Below are 21,050 nucleotides of genomic sequence, written 5' to 3' on the forward strand. Positions count from 1 at the left end.
GACATATCACCATAGTAACTTAGTGCTGCTCCAGAGCAGATTGGGTTTCAGAGAGAACAGGTATGACAGCATGAAGCAGGCTCAGGGAGGCGCCGTCATCTTCTGCAACCAGTTGGTGAGGGGAGGACAAAAGACTTCACTGGCCTAGAGTGATGTTGCAGCCTTTATTTTAGGAGCAAGACAGAAATAAAGCTCTCTCCTTCTTTGGATTTTATAAGGCCACAAGATATCAAGTCAGTAAGAGGAAAATGCAAAAGCATCTTCCACGCCGGAGCCCATAAAACAACCCATTGTCGATACTAGGATCCAGCGCCAGTGCTGGGGCAGTGAGGCCTGCATCTGTGGCAGTCAAACGTCAAACCTTGAAGCAGATGGGTAACGGCAGTGGAGGACCACAGTCTTGAGTGGCGCTCCAGTATGCTAAGAACAGGAAACTGAAGCTACAATTCACACAGGCTCATCAAAATTAGACAATGGAGATTGAAAAAAACATCGCCTGATCTGAGGAGTTGCAATTTCAGATGGCGGGGTTAGAATTTGGCACAAACAACATGAAAGCATGGATCCGTTATGTTTACTTTTTAACTAGCTCTCAGACTTAAACACCACAGGGATGCAGCTCAAAGAATAAGACACAGAACTGTCTTTTAAACATTAATTTAATGACATACTAAATTATAATCCATCAGATTCCCCCGTGTCTTAATGATAAGGCTGTTTTTTTGCTGGCTCTCTTCCCTGGCTTCAAACTTAATTAATATAGTAGCTCTTTTCCAGGCTTACTGACCAAAGCATTTAAAGCTAAACAGTGGTTTTCCACACACACACACACACACACACACACACACACACACACACACACACACACACACACACACACACACACAGGACACTGCTTTGTCTGCAGCTGCTGTGTTGCTTTAAGCAACATAAAGACACCCTTCTAAGGTAAGATAACCTGGTTAAAAATAAAGTGGTTAAAGAGGCAGACTAACCTTTTAAAAATAATTTATTGGTCTTTATGTACAAGGGAAAAAATTGAAGTAGAAAACCAAACATGAGTAGAAAAGGCAAATGTACAAGAGAGTATCTTTACACTGCATTGAGGATGTCTGCTGCCCCAGAAATAAAACTTAACTCTGAAGAAACAAGCAATACTTTTTAAACTGTACACAGCTGGGAGGGAGCTGCTGTCCACCTCTGAGCGGACGAGACACCTGACCAACTGACCGCTCCTCCCCCACGGAGAAGGAAACTATAAAAGGTCTGAAATATTCATTTCCGTAGGAAATTGTCTCGTATACCGTTTAGCATTAGTTTTGAGCAATGACGTTTCTGATGAGAGAGGGCTGGGATGTGCGCGAGTGAGGTTTTCTTCCCTCTGCATAATGACTCGAGCTTTCAGTCGAAGCAACGGGTTAAAAACAGAAGGCCTCTGGACGTAAAGTCTTTGGTTCATCAAGTTTCCGTGTTCAAGTAAAGCTTGGAGCGGAGCAGCGTACTGAAGCTGTAGGCTTGTTCAGAGCGGAAGGAGGGTCAAACTAGATTTACACTGAGCCGGCTTAGTCATCTCGCCCTTTTTGTGTATAGTGACAGGCAGTTCATAAAACAAACACACGCAACTCAAAGCAAAAACAAACCTATGAAATATAGTTTGGTCTAAGATGAAATGCGCAACAGCTGGGGGAGAGAGAGAGAGGGGAGGGGGAAACATAAGCAGTAGTGAACATAAAAAATAAAGCTGAGTAACATTTCAATACATTGCACAATATAATACTGATGCATCGTTTTTAGTGCTTGTGGTTGAGCCAATGCATGATGCTGATAACGAAAGAAGGGGGAAGGAGCTTGTTATCAGTCAGAAAGCAAACCAGGAATGATCACTCAGCTGTAACTCCAATAAATAATAGTAATAATGAGGACTAATACAATAAAAATCAACTCCATGTGATCAGATACAATGCAGCACACGCATTCAGAGCTCCACTCGGGAGCGCACGGACGCGGTGATCGTCCTCCTCGCTCGTCTCGCGGTTGGTCTGGATGAGCTATGAGAGGATGAGGGTCACGTCACACGACGCCTCTTTTATTGCACAACAATCAATCCCTCAATCTAAAACAATACTAATGTGTTGCTCTTAACACTGCTGACAATCAAATGATCCACCTGATGCATCTTGGGTAGAATGGCTTTAATAACACACTAATGATCTGCCTTGCACATGATAGGAGACATAAAACCCTTTTTTTTGTGTTTAAAAAGTTGGATAAAGCATCTGATTTATTTATTTTTTTTAATAGCGTGTGTGTGTGTGTGTGTGGGGGGGGGGGGGGTGTCGCCGTGTGAAGAATAGATAAGCAGAGGTACTGATCAGTGGTAAGAAACTAGTCTGCACTCAGAACAGTGGGATTCAACTCAGATCATTTTCTTAGAAACCTTAAATTCAAACGCTTTTCAAGAATTACACAGAATTCATACATTGAGCTTTTTGTCACAGGGAGACTGGAGAGGGACATGGTCTGATTGATAGAAAAATAATGTTATCCTGTACAATGTTACAATATAGAAAAAGGTATCACAAAATATTTTAAAATTGTACTGAGGTATGAAAGTATGAAACACCTCTTGTGCACACAGAACGGCACACTTCACTTACTGCAGGCTCAGACACACTTCAGTAAGTCTCATAAATGGTTCATGACTCGAGCTCTTTGTTCTACATTATTCTCAGCGATGCAGCGCGATAATTGAAACAAACCCTTTGAACTGATTCTATCACTCAACCTGAACAGTGGAACTTTCTCCCCGGTGCTTTCATGTGCTGCTCTACAATGGAAAACAACTGACACAAGTGACCTTCTTCTCTAATCTAACAGCAGATTTTGGTGAAATAAGTTCTGCTAAAAGGAACCAGCGGGCTGCTTGTGCTGTGATGTCTCTGCGCCTGTCGGGCTGATAGCTCAGCATAGCAAGGGCAAATCTCAAAAGTGGGTAATACTGACTGAAGTACGAACCGGCAGGAGAGGTACACATACATATACGCACGCACGTACGCACACAGGCACACACAAAATTAAGTCTATTTCCAGTCAGCCACTGCTGCAGCTTCCTCCTCTTTGTCCCTTGAAGGGTTCACAGGTTAAAAGTCCAGAAGAGGCTTCAGGACAAGGTGCAGTCGTAGGTTCCCTCCTCCTCCCCCTGCTCCTCCGTCTGTTCGGGAGGACAGTCCTCAGAGGGGGGACGGGGAAAAACTCCTGCGGGTTCGAGAGAGGGCAAGGCCAGGCCGAGCGGAGTCGTTACCCCTCTGCTGTCCTCCACCCGAGGTACCGCGGCTCCTCCCAGACCTTCAGAGCCACTGAGCTTGGAGCACTGGCTGGCTGGCTGGAACGCTTCGGGCTGGACCTGCTCAGACGACGAGTCCATCAGCCGCTGCAGCTGCGGCTGGATCAGGTTGAGAAACGGTTTGTAACCCAGGCTAAGGAAAGAAGACAGAAACAAAACATTTATGGTAATAATAAAAACATTAGAATTTAAAACCTCTGTTAGGAGTCGTTATGCCCACCAGTCTGTGGAGGCCCATGCATCGACTGCTAATAATCCGTTTCGGACACTCTGCACGGTTTCTGGAGGAACCTCTGGGTTGTCCAGGAAGCTGATCACCTGCTTGATGACATTTGCATCCCGTAGGATCAACCCAATCACCACACACCACTCCAGACAGCCCGCCTCCATGAACACATGGAGGAGATACCTGATGGACACAGACAGGTGGCAGCTTAAATATATGTGTTGGTTTCATATTGAATTGAACCAAATGATCAGAAAGTGAGTGGCGTCTCACCTGAGCTGCACCTGGGACTTGTGTGGGCCTTTGTTGGCCAGCTCCATGGAGATGTGCTCCAGCTCGGCCTGACTCAGGCTCAAAGTGGAGGAGTTCTCGTCCACCATCGTCCAGTCGCCATCCACCACTGAGCTGTTCTCGGTGAGGTCTGTGGCCGAGCCGATACTGTACTCTTCGACTAAGCGGGCAGCAAGTGAAAGGTGAAGTCAGCTTAAGCTGATATAAACAACAGGAGAGACTAACTATTCCGCTCTTATTACCTTTGTTGGTGAGAAGCGACAGGAAGGCGTCATGAGTCTGTGGTGAGTGTTGGTTGGAATGAGCAGATGAGGCTGTGTCCATGTCTTTGGCCCTCTGCCCGAGACCATCCATCCAGGTGTGGTTGGTAGGAGCTGCCTCAGGTGGTGCCGTGTCCATGTCATTGTTCAGCAGGCTGTCCGCTGATTGTGATTTCAACAGCCGTGTGCTCAGTACTAAAAACACAAACAAAAAGCAGCAAGAATTACTATCAATGACAAAGCCAAAGCTACTGAGATACTGACTCCTTTGAGTTTGCTTCAACCACTCTTAAATATTTAAAGTAACCATCGATTTTGTGTACATTTTCTCGTCCTCCACTCACCTGGACGACAACGTCCGTTCTTCAGTGGTGAGCTGAGGCTTCCCACAGGAATAACGGGGAACGGCCAGAGAAAATCCTTATGGAGTTTCTTCAGTGCTGTAACAAAATCATCAACTCGAGCCACGCGGTTTCGTTCGCGACATAACCAGCTGATGAGCTCGAAGCCCAGCTGAGCAGAAAAGCATCCCAGATCTCGAAGGCGCACTTGCTCCAGGAGGTGGCGGGCGTGTCGCCAGAGCATCATGTCAATATACATGTTCTCTGCACACTCCACATCCCGACTGGCAGGAGGAAACAACATGGGAAAAGGAGCGTTAAAGAAAAGGCGGGGATAAATGGATACTATAGAGAACATTTTGCAATACTAGCATTCACTTTTCTGCTTAGTAATGCGTGTGTGTACCCTTTAGCAGCAGATCCAGAGGGCATACTGAAGGTCTTCTGCAGGTTGAACTTTCCTGTGTTGACCGAGTCAGCTGACTGAGACAAGCTGATGCTGCGATTTCTAAAGAACTCAAAACCTCCAGTTGAGCTAGGTTCCTGAAGACAGAAACATGTTCAGGGTTACTCGTTTACAGTGCAGTGGTTGTGGGGAGAAAGCAGAAGCTTCATGTTTATTTATGAGGTGTTTTTCGTGGACATGTTGTCACAAAGAGCTGTACAATAAAATGGAATAACTTAAAGAAGGAGCGGGAGACCGTTTTAAAGCCTTGATGCCACTGAGTAAAAGGCATTTACTAGTTGTTCACTAGATCATGTACAGGTGACAACAAATTGGACACAAGCTTCCACTCGTGCAGTTTCATCATTAACACACATTTCTTATGGTGCTGCTGCAATGATTTTCATGTCAGATGGATTACAAAACACTCTTTTTACATATTGTTATTTGCATCCACACAAGAGCCAAGATCATAGTTGCTTGCAAAGTTGCAGACAGCAGCTTTTCTAGTCCCCACAGAGGGCAGATGCATAGTTGGTTCCCTTGTACTGTCAGGTTTGCACAGTCAAAACAAATTGGAAGACATGCTGAGGTTACATGGAGCCTTGTTTTCACCCAGTCAGATTCATTTACCTGAAGGCAGACAGATTGATACAGTCGCTGTGTTTTTTTTTTGGTAACATTTTCATTGGTTCTCACCTGAGTAGTGGGTGTTGGGGGCGGAGTCTCCATCTCCCCTGAACCAATGGCTTTGAGAAATCGGATCATGTGTCGGCAGAGGTCCCACTTGCCCTGCTCGAGTGCCGTGTTGAAGAGAAGAGTGGCGTGCTGTCTGCTCACTGCTGGAACCTCCATATTCTTTATGGAAAACAAGACAATGAGAAAGCTTCAGTAGAACATGTACCATGCTTTTACATGTTACACTTTGCTTTCCTAAATATTTCCACAGGTGAAAATGCTAATAATCCCTGCTATTATGATATAAAGTTAACTGAACTGGGGCATGCAGAATGTCTGATCCTGCTCACTACCTGCAGTATAATCAGATAGGAGGCTGCTGTATCCAGATCTTGAGCCATGAGACACTCCTCAAAGAGATCTTTGGGGTTTCCCACGGCTGCAAACAGGTAATTCCACAGGGCATACTCTGTCTTCCTGGCACAATGGACGATGGTCTGGAGGAACAGTGGGAACTCTGTGATGAACTTCGCAACGGTGGGAAGCAGAGGGTCGGGTATGGGCTCCCGCGATGTTGCCTCTTCTTCCAGCACTACATGAACCATCAGCTCCATGACATGGGGGAAGTAGGGGAGGGAGGCACATGACTGAGCCAGCATCAAAGCCTTAAGAGGAAACAGTAAAGTGACAAAAGAACAAACTCAGTGTAAGTGCTCACAGTGACCTTCATTTATTAACAGTGAATGCACACAAATCTGTGTGAATGACCCTTTCCTAAATAAAAATTAAATTGCAGGTGAAGAAAACAATGCTAAAATGCTAAACACAAAGGTGTAGGCTGTAACCTTTTAATTTAAGCATATTCCCATAGTCCTTATCTTAAATTACTTTATCAGTCAACTAGAAATGACATCCAGGAATGATATAAGTCATCACTTAGATCTGACAATAATTTTGCATATGAGCTTGTGTTTTTGCTCAGGGTAAGACTGTTTCAAAACGCATATCAGTAAAAGAGTGCCAATATGATTACACCATGGAACTGTGTTATCAGGAGGGTTTCACCTACTCAATACAAAGAATGTAAACAAAACTAGTAAAAGCAAAGCAAATCCTTTAATAGGCAGCTATTTTGAGACAGGATGATCCAAATACCTGTTCACCCAGGTTGCGAACCAGCAGCTGTCTCAGGATGTGGTGGAGGTAGATCTGTGAGGTCCTCTCTACGGTGCAGTATGGAAACAGTGCCTCCAGTGGCTCTGAGGATCCCTGTAGCCCATCATAGAGCACGGTCTCATTGGTTGCCCCCAGTACGAGGGCATCCTCGAACAGCACAGCCAAAGGATAGATGTTGATGTGGAAGGGCAGCATTATGCGTCTGGAGAGGAACGAGTGGGGCTTGCGATGGTCTCGGGGGAAAAGCGGCAGCCAGACTTTCATGCCCGCCTCTCCACAGGACAACCAAAGGGCCTCCAGCAAATGCCGCTTTTTCTTGTTTGAACGGCAGGTGGTCCACACATTCTCCACACACTGGGCCAACACGACAGGAGGACAAAATGGCAGCTAGTGGTAAAAGGAAAAACTGTTAGACAGTGTTTCCTAATCAATACTTAAAATATTATTCAATTTTCATGTCTTAGGTTTGTGGAAGAGTCTTTTTAACTAAAAACTGTTTGATTTCTGTTTACACTGACATCAATATTAATAGAATATTTTAGAATTCAAAACACTGTATAAGTTCCCAAGAATCAGTTTGAACTCACCAGCTTCTTGTTGACAGCAGCCGTGTCTTTCTCCCGTGCTTGCGGTCCTGAACGGTCCCTCTGTAGCATGATCAACTGGCCAGCCAGATTTAACATAATGCTCTCTGCCATGCAGGCCTGAGAAGGACACACAAGAGGCATTAAAATGCTTGTAGTTATAGATCAGTGGGTGTGTGTTACTGTGTTCCTGCATTACCTGCTGCGGGGCTTTCAATGTGATCCCCGTCTCTGTGCGCACAGACGTAAGAGTAACAGAGACCACAAGGGCTGGATGAGGGATGTATCGAGACATTGATACTTCCTGCAGCAGCTCCACACTGGCAGTCGGGTTGGGACTGGAATGATAAGCATAAACATTTAAATCAAAATTATGACCTTAATGAAAGAAGACTAATGCATGGCAAAGCAAACAATGCAAAGAATTAGAAGACTTTTTCTCCCTGATTGGAAAACAGTGATTAAAGTGATGCAATAATTAAACATCTTCATGGACAGCTTCACATTAAAAGATTTTGTACATGTATAAAAGCTCACCTGTCATTCTTCCTCTCTATACTATAAAGGCAGATGGAGCAGTCGGCTCTGAACAGTATCACCATGTCTCTGAAGACATTGAGTAGCAGAGTGTCTGAATGTAGCTTAGTAACCGAAGCAAAGGCATTGTCCAGGTTGGATGAGCGTTGATAGAGCCTCAACTACAGAGAGACAACAGAGGGAGACATCAAAATCAAACAGAAACATTAGATGGCAAAAAAACACAAGGACTTGTGAAACAATGGGAAGGTATATAGGTAGTTCAGTCTCACCTGCTCCTGCTGGTCTATAAAATTGTAACAGGCCACCACCACAAAGTCATTCCACCAAGCCAGACCTCCTGTGACCATCATGTTCTGCTCCTGTAGAAAAAAAAGCAAGAACATATTTATCAGTTACTCCGCCACAAATTCAGTTTTCAACAAAATGTTTATTTGAATTGAATTTTCAACTCAATTTTTAGAGGCTTTACATATTTCACCATGGAAAAGCTGTACCTATACAGGTACATACATACATATGTATATGAACAACAGTACTGGGCCACCTATATAAACACTGGCTGCTTGGCCATGCAAACCCATGCTATGAAGTTTCTGGTGTACAGTTTTTTTTTTGCTAATGTTAATAACACAGGTGGTTTGAACAGTCTGTCACCGACTGTTTATTGATCACCAGTGTCAACATACCTGAGTGATATTCCCAAACAGCTTCCATTTTCTTGTAAATAAGGAGTAGTGTGCAAAGCCTCGCCTCCCTGCTACAGCCATGTACTGGCCTGCTGTGTCTATGGCTGCAAACTTTACAAACATACACACAGATCCGTAAGATACACCATACAACAATTTCAAATGTTAACATAGAATACAAACAATCCATGAAATGAAACACAGAGCTGATGGTTTTTGCTATCAGCACGATGACTTTTTTCGAGTTGAACTTGTTTGCAGAGCTTTACATCACATAAAATGAGCTTTAGAGGCCTGCAGGAGCAACCAAGCCAAAGCCACAATAAAAAAAAGAGGACATCTTTTAACTATACTTCATATTTAGCTTCTTCACCTTGTATAACAATAATTCTCCTTATGTACACACGTTACTTTGTAAACATTACCACTGCAAAAACACAGGAATATGAGTGCATGTGCCTATTTATCAGACAACACATTTAGCATCAGTAAGATCTACATTAAAGTAAAAAAACACACATTCATACACTTACCCGTATAGGCCAGTTGCTCTCTAGGTATGTGCTGTGAATCTAGTGAACAAATAACATAAAATTAAAAGAGACACTGAGCTAAATTTCATATCCATATAGCTACACCACTCATTTGTGTCTGTCTTTCATAAACCAGAAAAGGCTACTGTGGATTTGGTTTTCAGTGCAGTAATTTATTCATTATGATCACATACAGGAAGTGTACAGGTCAGCAAGAACATGCGCATCCTTACCTGGACCACGTGCCAGTGCTTGTGTCCAAGTAAAGTGCTGAGTCCCTGAGAGAGAGCGGAGTCGGGGTTGGGGGGTGGGTGCAGCGGGCTGCCGTCATGTGGGTGTAAGTGTGTGCGCGGGTGTGTGTCAGAGCTGCTGTGGATCTGTGTGGGGTCACCACAGGTCAGGTAGAGACGATCTTCACCGTGGAGTAACACCTGCTCCTGGTTACTCTGGAACAGCCAAGAAATGAGTAAACCAAGGGTTAATGCTTAGTAACAGTGTGTGAGAGAGAGTGTGTGTTGGTGCATGTAGCATTGTTTCCATTCCTCTTCTCACCGTGCAGGGGTTGACTGTGAGGGCACTCTTAATGAAGTGGAACTGCAGTATGCCAGCCTGCAAAGGGGCGGAGGTAGGAGGTGCAACCATCTCTACATCCTGCTGCTCCTCTTGTCTTCTCCTCTCCTGTTTGTTAGGAAGCACCCATAGGTGGTAGCCCTCTGCCCCCCAGCTCTAGAAAGGGACAGACGTACAAGATTCAGCATACAAAAAACAACCAAACAAACAAACAAACAACCAAACAAACAAACCCCTCCACACACACCATAGAGCTGATCTTAAGTGGGTCCTTCTTGGTACCATCAGAACGATGTCTAAGAGGAACAAACAAACGATGAAAACAAATGTGCATACAAAGCTGCATGAATTATGTAGGGCTGCATCTGTGTCTTCACTCACATGAAGTCCTCTCCCAGAGTGCAGATGAGGTGAGCCCCAAAGACGCTCCACAGCGACAGGCCGCCACACTCCCATGTAACCATGGCAACGCTGTAGTCAGGTGACCAGCAGATTAGCTTGACAGGGCCTGTCTTATTGTAGATGTCTGAACAGACAAAGAACACACAGAAGTCATTGTTGTATTAGTTGTCGTCATGATCCATGGTATACCTTTCAAACTGTGCCATATTTGGCCGATAAACTGTTGAGCCACATGTGGCCCAGGAACAAGGCTATGCATACATCCATGAAAGTATGAATAGCTTCACAGATAATAAATAAATAAATAAAAAATGGGATTTTAATTAGAATGATATTACTTAACTCAGATGGGGCGTGGTTTGTAGCATATAATGAAAATGAGATCATCTTACAGGAATAGTTATTTTAATTATAGAGGAAGAGCATAGTGTATGAGACAAAAATAATCTTGTGCACAAGATTAAACTCTGTGGTAGTCTAAAGTAAGATGTTTTCATGCTAAGCTCTTCATTATAAACCAAGATTAAGATACCAGCCATTTTCATTGTTTAAACAGCGATGGGTCTCTAAGAGAGTTCAACCACTAGGGTGAGCTATAGCTTTGGATCACAAATCCAACAAATGTGATTCAGGACATCAGATAGAGAGACAGCTGCAGGAATGTACATTACCTGAAAGAGGATGCTGAGCAGGGCTAAGATAAGTTGAAAAAAGGAGACAAAAAGTAAGACAGAAGGATTGCGAGCAAATGAGGATACCTGGATAGTGTTTTGGAGTGAGCTCCAGTTTGTGGGAGAGCTGCATCGATCCCGTTGTGGTGTCTATCATGTACACCAGCACTGAGCCGCTGTAATGAGAACCCGCAACTTTTTAATAACTACTCTTATCATGTCTGCACACCTCAATGCACATAACTACGCCAACATCACAAGGTCAACATGTGAGACTGATTAAATACAGATGCTTAAACTCAAATGTTTACAGGTGCCCCCAGCTGACATCTTGCTTAAGTCTGCTTTCAAATATGCAAGGATCCTTTTTAAAAGAAATATTTTTTTTTCATTGTACAGTTAAAAAGTTTCAACCTCTTATCTGTACTTCATTTTTCAAAAGGTGCAAAGTGCAAAACAGTGTAGAAAACAGTGGCTAAAACATGATAAACGGAGAGCAGGACGCAGCAAGGAGAGAAATTCCTGCCAACCTGGGATTATTGCACTATATGAGGAGTTCCTGACGAGTACACACTAGTTAACCTCAGCAAACACAAACTGACAGATTCTCACACTGGACACACATCACATTGAGAACAATCTCTCTGTAACACAAACGTTCAACAAATACACCCAAGATTGCGTTTCAGCACTCGACTGTAAAGATGTAGACAGACAGTGAGAGAAGGAGACGGTTGCAGACAGACTTACCTGGCGCAGCCAAAGGCCATCAGCCTGTACTTGTTGTTGACTGCCACACAGGTGCCGTCAGTCACATCTGCCGCCCAGACACCCTGCAACTGCTGGATACACACATGAAACCTTCATGAATACCAAGTAACAGCAAACTGTTGCCAGAGTGTGTCTAGAACAAACACAAATTATTGCTGGATTGGATTGCTTGGTCACGATTTTAAATTGACATTTATTCCTGGAAATGAATATCTTCATGTTAAACTCATCACCCACTATCAATTTTCAAGCCAAAAATATTAATGATAAACTAAGATGTAAGAAAATGTTTTCCTGATGGTCATTACTGCTTTCACCCTGCCAAGAACAATAAAAGCCGCAAGCTCTGCACTGAGTCATTACCACAATATTATTAAAAACATTTTGTTCTAGCTTTGTGTTTACTTGAACATGCTGCATTATTAGCGTGGATAATTATTCTCTAGAAGTAGTTCTATGTATCTCCTGCATGGGGAAAATGAAGGATATGATTTTAAAATCACACAGGGACAAATTGACTATGAAAAAAAAACTCATTTAAAAACAACAAAAAACAAACAAACAAAAAAACACCCACTTTATATTTTGCACATTATTAGTAACATTTGTTTCTACATTTTTTTTCCTTTTACAGACACACAAACACACATGCAATTAGGACCACAATGTGATCATTTGTTGGACGAAGACAATTTCTGTAGTTTTGCCTCTGTGTGCCACCAAAGTAGATTATAAATCAGGCAATCAATATGTGATTAAAGTGCAGACTTTAAGCTTTAATTCAATGTTGCTTTAACTGTTTATAAAAATGGCTCTAGTTCCTAAACAGTCCCAGGTGCTCAGAGGTTCAAAATTCATTGGCCAATTGATTTACAAGCAGTTCTGTGGCCAGGTGAGGCCCGTTCTCTTCTTCACGACAAATGAAGCAGACAAAATATCTAAAGCTGATTCACAGTCTTGAATTTGTATTTTACAGATTTTTTATTATATTTTTAAATATGAGACCCAAAGAGACGTAAGTGAAGGAGGCTAGTACTTTCTTAAAAAGAAGGAATGCACCGCCCAGCATGGCAACACCAAAAGGCCCCACAGACCACAAAAGACAACTGAAGTGGATGGTGACAAAATGATTTCCATGGTTAAGAAAAATATTGTCACCAAGTCAAGAACACTGTCAGTGAGATAAAAGTATCATTGTTAAAGTCTAGAATCAAGAAACACCTTCATAAATGGAAATACAGAAGGTGCAGACCACTGGTTCCACTCAAGAACAAGAAAGCCAGATCAGAGTTTCTAAAAAAAAAAATTCTGAAAAAAATTCTTTGGGCAGATGAAACCAAGATGAACTTGCACCAGTGTGGAGGGAAGAGAAAAGTATGGAGGAGGAGAGAAACAGCTCATGATCCAAGAGCTCACATTATCCTTCAAATATGGTGGAGGAAATGGATGGAATGTATGGCTGCCAGTGGAACCACGTCACTAGTGTTTACTGATGATGTGACTGCTGATAGAAGCAGCAGGATGGATTGTGAAGTGCACAGGGCTGTGTTCTCTGCTCAGATTCTGCCAAACGCTGCAAAACCGATCAGACAGACATTCGCAGTGCAAATGGATAATGATCCAACGCAAACCCAATAGTTTCTCAAGGCAAAGAAATGGGATATTCTTCAATGGGCAAGTCAGTCACCTGATCTCAATCCAGTAGAGCAGCTTTTCAGTTACTGAAGACAAAATTGAGTGCATAAAGACTCACAAACAAGCAGCAATGAAGGTGACTACAGTAGCAGAACATCTCAAGGGAGGAAACAGCATTTTGCAAGGTCCATGTTTTCTCGAGAAATGTGGATAAAAATGGCTATAATTCAAAACACTTATGATAAAAGTTTTGTAAAACCTCTTAAATTAAACCTGAAAGTCTGCACTTCAATCACATTTTTGATTGTCTGATCTAAAATCCACTGTGGTGGTCTACAGAGGCAAAAGTACAAAAAAAATGGTGTCTCTGTCCAACAAATCATGGCCCTAACTGTAGATCCTGGAATAAGCTGAGAGCACAAGATGTTTTTCTATTCTTCTAAAACCAAGTGGAACACTCAATTTATTTGCAGGAAAAAAAAAAAAAAAAAAAGCATGGTTATCTTCACAAAACACAGATATCATTACGTCGTTAGTGATTTTGCTGCACAAAACAGGCCTGTAGTGTTCCCATCATGATGGTGTCAGGCTGTGTGCAGGTCCTTTAGTTTTCACACATGTACTGCAGCCTTGAGCCTTTCTGAATGGAACTGTATGTGAGAAAGCAAAGGTCTGATTCAGTCGGCTCGGACAGTCAATGGTCTTTACCGCTGCCAGTCCCTACTGTAAAGGTCTGCGCAATGTGAATTTCCCCGTGTGAAAATAGAGCAAATAGAGCTGTGAATTCAAGAATTCACAGCGGACGAGTGGATGGCATGTGGCCTGCCTGCAGCACCCTCACTTAAAACAAACAGAATAGTTTGAGTAGTGAGAACACATCTGACACAAACCATCTCCGTAAACAAAGGGCCAACTGCACAAAATGTCTCAACTTGATTATTACTATGTTGTGTAAAATGACTAAAAAAAAAGTGTGCGCTTTAACATGACCTGTCCGTGTCTGTGAGTATCCTTACATCTGCAGTGATGGTGTTACTCAGTGGGGTGATAAAGCCCAGGCGTCCATCACTCAGTACGACAGCAAAGCCATCCAGGGTCACACAGTACTCCATACAACAGATATAAACTCCTTCCAGGTCAAGAGAAGGACCACCTACATACACAAGGGCGGAGAATTTTTTTTTGTGAGAAAACATTTTAACACTGAATAGCTACTGTAAGCCATTTATATAGTTTTAATGCTATTTATATGATTTTTTGGGGGGCACTAATATTAGCAACTGACTGACAGATTTTGTTTTACTGTTACTCTCTTGGCTTTTAGCAGAGTGCGTGGATTTTCTAACCTCGAGCAGACTGCAGGTCCAGTGAGAAGGGGATTGTAGTAAGACAGATAGCCTTGCGTCCATTGCTGCCTAGCCCATCCCAGTGTAGCACATGGAGGTAGCCGTCTGCAGTACACACCAGCAAATCCTCCTGCAGGGTCTGCAAGCTAGTGGGAAGTAGTAAAAAAATAAAAATAAAAAATAACATTTTTATTCAAAGGAACAGAAAAAAAAAAACTGAAGAGGAGTTAGTAAAAGAAAGCAGGGAGGGTGCTAGGTAGGCAGGGTAAAAACAATATAACAAGACAGAAAACAGTGGGCTATTCATCATCCAGCTGTGCCCTGTGTGAAGACTGAAAGTTTTACTGGGCAGCTGTGATGAGGCCATGTAGCTGCTAGTGCCAAGTCTCCCCATCTTCTAACACACAAGGGCGCAAACAACAGTGTGTTTGTGTGTGTAAAATACTTCATTGTATCTGGAAAAAATGTAAGAGGTTTAACACCGTGGATGGCACAACCACTTCATCCAAGAGTCAGAAACTGGAGAAACGAAGGGAAGCAAAGGGTTTAAGCACAGTGGACTGACACTGTGGAGGAGGCAACGTCTTTTACTGCAGCTTCACGCAGCAGGAGACACCCACTCATCTCCTGCACAATCAAGCTGTGCCTGTGAAATGCCAACAGAGCGCTCTAATTCAGATGACTACCCTGTAATCTCTGTCGAGCACAGACAGTGGAGGAGAAACGACAGATGAACATGGGCCACGAAAGACGTAGACAACAAACAAAAACAAAAAGGCGGACAAAAAGAAACAGTAAAAGTTCTTGTCACTCATTAAATGTCAAAAGACGTCAAGATCCGGGATATGTGGGTGATAGCTGGAACAAAGACAGACTAAAAGCTGCAAATAAATCTCAAACCACCATGAAGGAGAAAAACAATTACATTAGACTAGTTCTATTGTTAGAGGATCTGCAGTAGTTCAATCATTTTTAAAGTGGTCTTGAGCAGTAGTTCTCCAGGCTTCCTTAAGATCTTTCAAAGTTTTTCTCTGGACATTGGCTGCTTTTTCACTCATTTTCAGTCAAGTCCGTGTACCTGAACATTTTCAGATGAATGACTTGTTGTTGTTGTTGTTGCTCATTAAGCCACTTAATGCTGACCTATGATTTTAAGCAGAAAGAGGCACCTAACTGAAAGGATGAACCAGTGTGTCTACACACACAACTTAGCAAAGAACCAATTTTAAACTGCATCTTTAAGCACTTTATTAATAGCAGCCAACAAAAAACACAATTTCTTTAGTTGAATCTACAACAACAACAAAAAATCCTAAAGATAACAGTTTGACAGGTATAAAATAGTATTTTTTGCACCAACAAGGTCATTCCAAAAGAGGATTAGCTGAAAACTGAAAAGCAGCTATTCACTGAAGCCCCATCAGAAATGGTCTCAGTGGAAGGGTGGCTGCCAGGAAGCCATTCTTAAGGAAGGGAAACAGGAAGAACAGGCTGACGTATGCCAAATTCTACAAGAACTGGACTGGAATAAAAAAAGAGAAAAAATAAAAATAAAAAAAATCAATGGCAACAGGTCTGATGGAGTGATGAATCCAAATTTGAAAATCTTTGGTAAAATCACCACCAATATGTATGGAGGATGTCAAGAGAGAGGTACAACAGTTAGTGTCTACAGCCATGTGTAAAACACATCGGAGGCTATGTGATGGTTTGGGGCTGCATTTCAGACAGTGGTGTTGGGATCTTGTCAAAATTGCTGGAATTATGAGCACAGAAAAGTACAATAAGATTTTGATCCACCGTGCAATACCACGGTGGATCAAACACACTGCCAATGCAGTAAAAGCATACCTGGATAGAACAAAAAAAAAAACCCACAGTGGAACAATATCAGTCTTGGATTGGCCTCCCCAGAGCCCAGACCTCAACAGTAATGAAGCAGTGTGGGATCATCTTGAAAGAGAATGGAACAAAAGGCAGCCAACATCTAAAGAAGAGCTTTGAACGCTCTTCAAGAAGCCTGGAGAACTATTCCTGAAGACTACTTAAAGAAATGACAAGAAAGCTGCCTAACAGAGTTCAGCCTGTGTTGAAGGATAAAGGCAGTCACACCAAATATTGACTTTCAAGCTGATTAAAATTGTACAAACTCTGTTTTTGCCTTATATAATGTATTTTTCTTTGCACGTTTCAATAAATGGCTTTTGCACAGTACTTCAAATTGGTTGCCACTTTATTAATACTCATACTAAGTATTAAGCTTTTACAGCAACAATTCTGAAATAATATTTGTGCTTTAAAAATGATCATTGAGTTATGACTGTGTTATGTAAATTACAGACAATTTTTAATCACTGAATTTGATGACTAGTTTCTTAATTTATTCAGTGTTTTGTCTATAAATCATCACAAAATACTGAAGATCTAAAGATTAAACTTGTTTAACCAACAGTTTATATCTGAAGGTTTTAGGTTTGCTATTGTGCATGAGAAAAAAGAAATATGTTTGAGAAGATGAAATGAGGTAATTAGGTAATTTTCCCTGTTAGTGTTCAAACTAACACAGAGACAAAGGTAAATGACTGGAAATGGATGTCTTCACATTGATTTAAACATGTAAAAATGCCTTATTCGCTTCATTTGTGCAAACGAGTTTGAGCCATTTAAAAGAACGTCAAGTCATTTCATATTATGAAAGAACAACTTAATGGAATAAAAACATTTATGCTCTTTAAAATGTGACAGGCAAAACAGGAAGGCTGCATTTGGAGAGAAAACAGTCATCGACGCAAACTTGAAACCGAGAGCAGCTTGAAACAAAAATAATGATGGATTGTGATCAGAAAATTTACATCTTCAAAATGCCTTGGGATGATCTCAATACAAACCGTCCAGAAAACAGAAGAGGCCGATTTGAATCAGTTCGGTTCCAGGCAAATGTTATTTCTTTGCTTTAATCAATCAGCCCACCTCCATTCATCTGTCAGTCACTCTTCCTTCTCAGCACCCCTTCATTTCTGCCATTTCATGCATTTCCTCCCTGCAAGGCTTCTGCCATTAAAAATCCACAGAGGACTTTCGCTTCTCTTTGCACCTCAGCTGTCTCTCACTGCCAATACTGTCTTTCCATCAGAAGAAGAGACTTTTTCAAGCCAATACAGGGAGCCAAATGGCTTTCACAGATACACAAAGAGCTACATTTGCAAAAGCAATAACAATTGTGGAAAATCTTTAAATAGCCACTGATAAACTGCCAGAGAAAAGTACAACATGTTCACAGTATAAATCTTTAAAATGCTGTAAATGTAAAACTATAGTTAGAGCTCAGGTAAAATAACATTGATTTCAATTCCACTGCATAAGTTTTAATGGAAAATATCTTGTCTGTGTTTAATTTACAACATTTCAAATCACTGTTTTAAATTAACAAGATCATTTACACGCATACAAATATTTGTAGCTTCAAGAAAAATTTGTTTACATGCAAATATATACATGATGATGAAGCTAGGCACGAGGGGTGGTCATAAACATTCTTAGAGTTTACAGGGAGCACTTGAATGGAGACAGAGTGTGAGTAAATCTGCAGTGTGTGTTTAGGAGATTTTGCCTGGGTAAATGTGAGCTTGATGACACATCAAAGACTGAGAGGGAGTGAGCTGATGCCTGTGTGAGGCTGAGGCTGACAGGTAGACACAACAGAAAGAAAAGTAAGTACAAGAGAGCGTCTACCTGGTGATAGGGGCCTCCAGATCCACAGGCTTCTTCATTTCTAGAGAGAGTGCAGGCGCACATTGCTCCTCCTTATAACCTGGGGTCACCTTCACACGAGGGCTTCCCCTGTGAAAACACATCATTCCAAACACACATCTTAGTCTTTCTTACGTGGACATAAACCCAGTGAAATCCTAAAATTGTAAAATCATAGAGCTGACAATGAACACTGAATATGTCTGGACTTGCTCAAATGCTGCTGGTATGCTGTAAAGGAATGTGAAGTACACACACTGAGAGTCAACCATCAATCAAACAAATGCTTCATATGACGCACAGCAATGGGAGGATTAGCAAAAGAAAAGAGGAAAGCAAACATCCCTAAGCAGACAAAGAGAACTCAAAAAATATTTACATCCCTTCACTTTCTGAATGTCTTATTGTGTTGTAGATTTTGAATGCTTAAATTATCATATTGTCCCACTAATCGACACTTAATAACAAAAAAAATGACGATTTTTTAACCTGCAAAAAAAAAATTGAATATCTGAATATTCCTAAATCCTCTGAGGAACAGCTATGGGATAATGGAGGTGCATCCACATCATTTTGACAGTGGAGCATAATTTGGTCTTAAAAATGCTGCTTCCTGTTTTAACAATATAACTGCAGTCATGAGCAAGATTTATTAGTAAACTGCTGTATACCTGCTAGAACTATTTCAGGACAACTTTAACTTCCCCACACATGAAGTGCTGATAGTCATATTGACACCACACCCACAACATTACACAACTACCTTTCACTGTACTGTCAAAGTCTAGGAGATATTTGCAAACATCACAGACATGATAAAAAAATTAAATTAGCAATTGTTATTAAAACAGTGGCTACCTGTGCACTATAGATTGAGAGCAAAATAGATAGGAATGTAAGTTACACTGACCAAGCATAACATTATGATCACCTGCCTAATAGTGTGTTGGTCCCCCTTTTACTGACAAAACAGCCCTGACCCGTCAAGCCATGGAGTGCACTAGACCCCTGAAGGTGTGCTGTGGTATCTGGCACCAAGATGTTAGCAGCAGATTCTTTAAGTTCTGTAAGTTGCAAAGTGGGACTTCCATGGATCAAACTTGTTTGTCCAGCCCATCCTACAGATGCTTGATTGGATTGAGGTCTGGGGAATTTGGAGTTCAAGTCAACACTTCAAACTCATCATGCTCCTCAAACCATTCCTCAACCATTTTTGCTTTGTGGCAAATTGCATTATCCTGCTGAAAGAGGCCACTTCCATCAGGGAATACCATGTAATGGTGTACATGATCAGCAACAATACCCTTAGGTCCCAGTCACACAGGCCTAGAGAAAGGTCTGTGATCTCCTGGTAACCATTCGTCACTCTGGAAAACGGTGTTTTACCTAACCAGTTGCAGACTGGTTGCAGGAGATTGCTTGTTGTCGCTAGGTGAAATTTGTTGCAAAGAGATATACAGTGCTGCACTGAAAACCTCCTTGCGCTTGCTTGCTTTGGTTACTATCAAGTACTGCAGTTCCCCTTAGTTTGTACAGAAGACAACAACTTGTCTGCAAACACTCCAACTATTCACTAAGCAGAAGTGAAACTGAAGAACATAATGCAATGGAGACTTTTTACCTTCAAAATAAAAGCTGTGCCTTTTGAACCGTGGTGGTTGCAGCAGCAAGTCACAGCTTTTACTTTGAAGGAAAACATTTTCTGATTCCAATTTCCGTCACATTTTTAGTTGATGAGTGTTTACAGACAAGTCAGCATTTTTCATCCAAACTAGGGACAACCACAGATGACCGAAGTAATCTCAAGGGGATTTTTGGTGCAGCACGCTTGCTGAGTGACTGATTTCAAACAGCGACAGCCAGCAACCACTCACCAAAATATCTGCCAAGGAGGTTGCCAACCAGTCTCTAAACCTTAGTTACTGAAGACCTGTTGCTGAGCTGTCCATATTGGTGTTTGGAAACCAGACAAGAGGCAAGAGGAATGAATCTGACTAAACACCCATCATAGCTGTGCAGATGGCTATTATTTGTGATTTTCATTTTTCCCCCCTGCATCTGCCTATTTGTTGTGCGCTCTGCTTCCCTTTATGTGTCAACCACATAGAAATCCCACAATTCCTCTTTCTGTGTAGCCAAAGGCCTATGCAAACTAAAACCAATGTGGAACTATAAATCCTGCATGTGAAACAGACCTGGCTAATACTGTAGTGAAATGTCAATCACAAGGTAGGGCCTTCTTCAGGCACAGACTGCTTAATTGCCCTCTTTGAAGCTAATGGGGATCATAATCTACAAAATGAAATTCATGCTGCATAAGATATGCATATTATTGCTTTGTTTTGTAATAAGGAATAAAGCATTTTTTTCCAACAGATGGAGGAAACTGAGAATTATTACATTTATGAAATGATGGGTTTGATATTTCTTTAAAAACATGATGTATGGATGCATATATGAGTTTGAGTGTGTGGCACACTCACTTTGGATAGACGGGCTCATAGAGGCATTTGTCATCCCCTCCACCTAAAACATCAAACAAAAGGATGTAGCCTTTGGCAGTCTGAAAACAGAGAGGGGAAAAGAAAAAAAAAAAAACAAACAGTCATTAAAACATCATAAGTGTAAATGTTGGCAGGTAAAATGAGGAAAAAGTGTGAGACAATGAGATGAAAGAACTTCATCACCAAGTCCCTGAGTGTCTTTTCAGGCAACAACACAGAGACCACACAAGATTAAGACTGAAGTCGTTGCCAGGCTCAGGCTTCTAATGTAGCACAGATAAAAATCGGATTAAATAGC

The 21,050-nt window shown here is 41.8% G+C and overlaps 1 protein-coding gene across 1 annotated transcript in view; it reads right to left on the bottom strand.

The window, feature by feature from the left end:
• Positions 1 to 2,288: 2,288 nt before the first annotated feature.
• Positions 2,289 to 21,050, bottom strand: part of ric1 (RIC1 homolog, RAB6A GEF complex partner 1) — a 39,031-nt gene continuing 20,269 nt past the window's right edge. The window contains exons 3-27 of the mRNA XM_030742835.1: positions 20,732 to 20,811; positions 18,231 to 18,338; positions 14,499 to 14,644; positions 14,169 to 14,305; positions 11,497 to 11,588; positions 10,834 to 10,922; positions 10,055 to 10,199; positions 9,921 to 9,969; positions 9,656 to 9,829; positions 9,337 to 9,549; positions 9,104 to 9,142; positions 8,571 to 8,681; positions 8,154 to 8,243; positions 7,882 to 8,042; positions 7,544 to 7,682; positions 7,348 to 7,464; positions 6,740 to 7,147; positions 5,938 to 6,249; positions 5,606 to 5,764; positions 4,868 to 5,004; positions 4,465 to 4,745; positions 4,103 to 4,315; positions 3,843 to 4,020; positions 3,564 to 3,752; positions 2,289 to 3,476 (exon numbers count right to left, since the gene is read on the bottom strand). Of these exons, the coding sequence (XP_030598695.1) occupies positions 3,161 to 3,476; positions 3,564 to 3,752; positions 3,843 to 4,020; positions 4,103 to 4,315; positions 4,465 to 4,745; positions 4,868 to 5,004; positions 5,606 to 5,764; positions 5,938 to 6,249; positions 6,740 to 7,147; positions 7,348 to 7,464; positions 7,544 to 7,682; positions 7,882 to 8,042; positions 8,154 to 8,243; positions 8,571 to 8,681; positions 9,104 to 9,142; positions 9,337 to 9,549; positions 9,656 to 9,829; positions 9,921 to 9,969; positions 10,055 to 10,199; positions 10,834 to 10,922; positions 11,497 to 11,588; positions 14,169 to 14,305; positions 14,499 to 14,644; positions 18,231 to 18,338; positions 20,732 to 20,811 (4,083 nt within the window). The 3' untranslated portion in view covers positions 2,289 to 3,160. The remainder of the gene's footprint in view (positions 3,477 to 3,563; positions 3,753 to 3,842; positions 4,021 to 4,102; positions 4,316 to 4,464; positions 4,746 to 4,867; positions 5,005 to 5,605; positions 5,765 to 5,937; positions 6,250 to 6,739; positions 7,148 to 7,347; positions 7,465 to 7,543; positions 7,683 to 7,881; positions 8,043 to 8,153; positions 8,244 to 8,570; positions 8,682 to 9,103; positions 9,143 to 9,336; positions 9,550 to 9,655; positions 9,830 to 9,920; positions 9,970 to 10,054; positions 10,200 to 10,833; positions 10,923 to 11,496; positions 11,589 to 14,168; positions 14,306 to 14,498; positions 14,645 to 18,230; positions 18,339 to 20,731; positions 20,812 to 21,050) is intronic.

The sequence above is a fragment of the Archocentrus centrarchus genome, chromosome 12 (assembly GCF_007364275.1).
Source record: "Archocentrus centrarchus isolate MPI-CPG fArcCen1 chromosome 12, fArcCen1, whole genome shotgun sequence".
Lineage (NCBI taxonomy): Eukaryota > Metazoa > Chordata > Actinopteri > Cichliformes > Cichlidae > Archocentrus > Archocentrus centrarchus.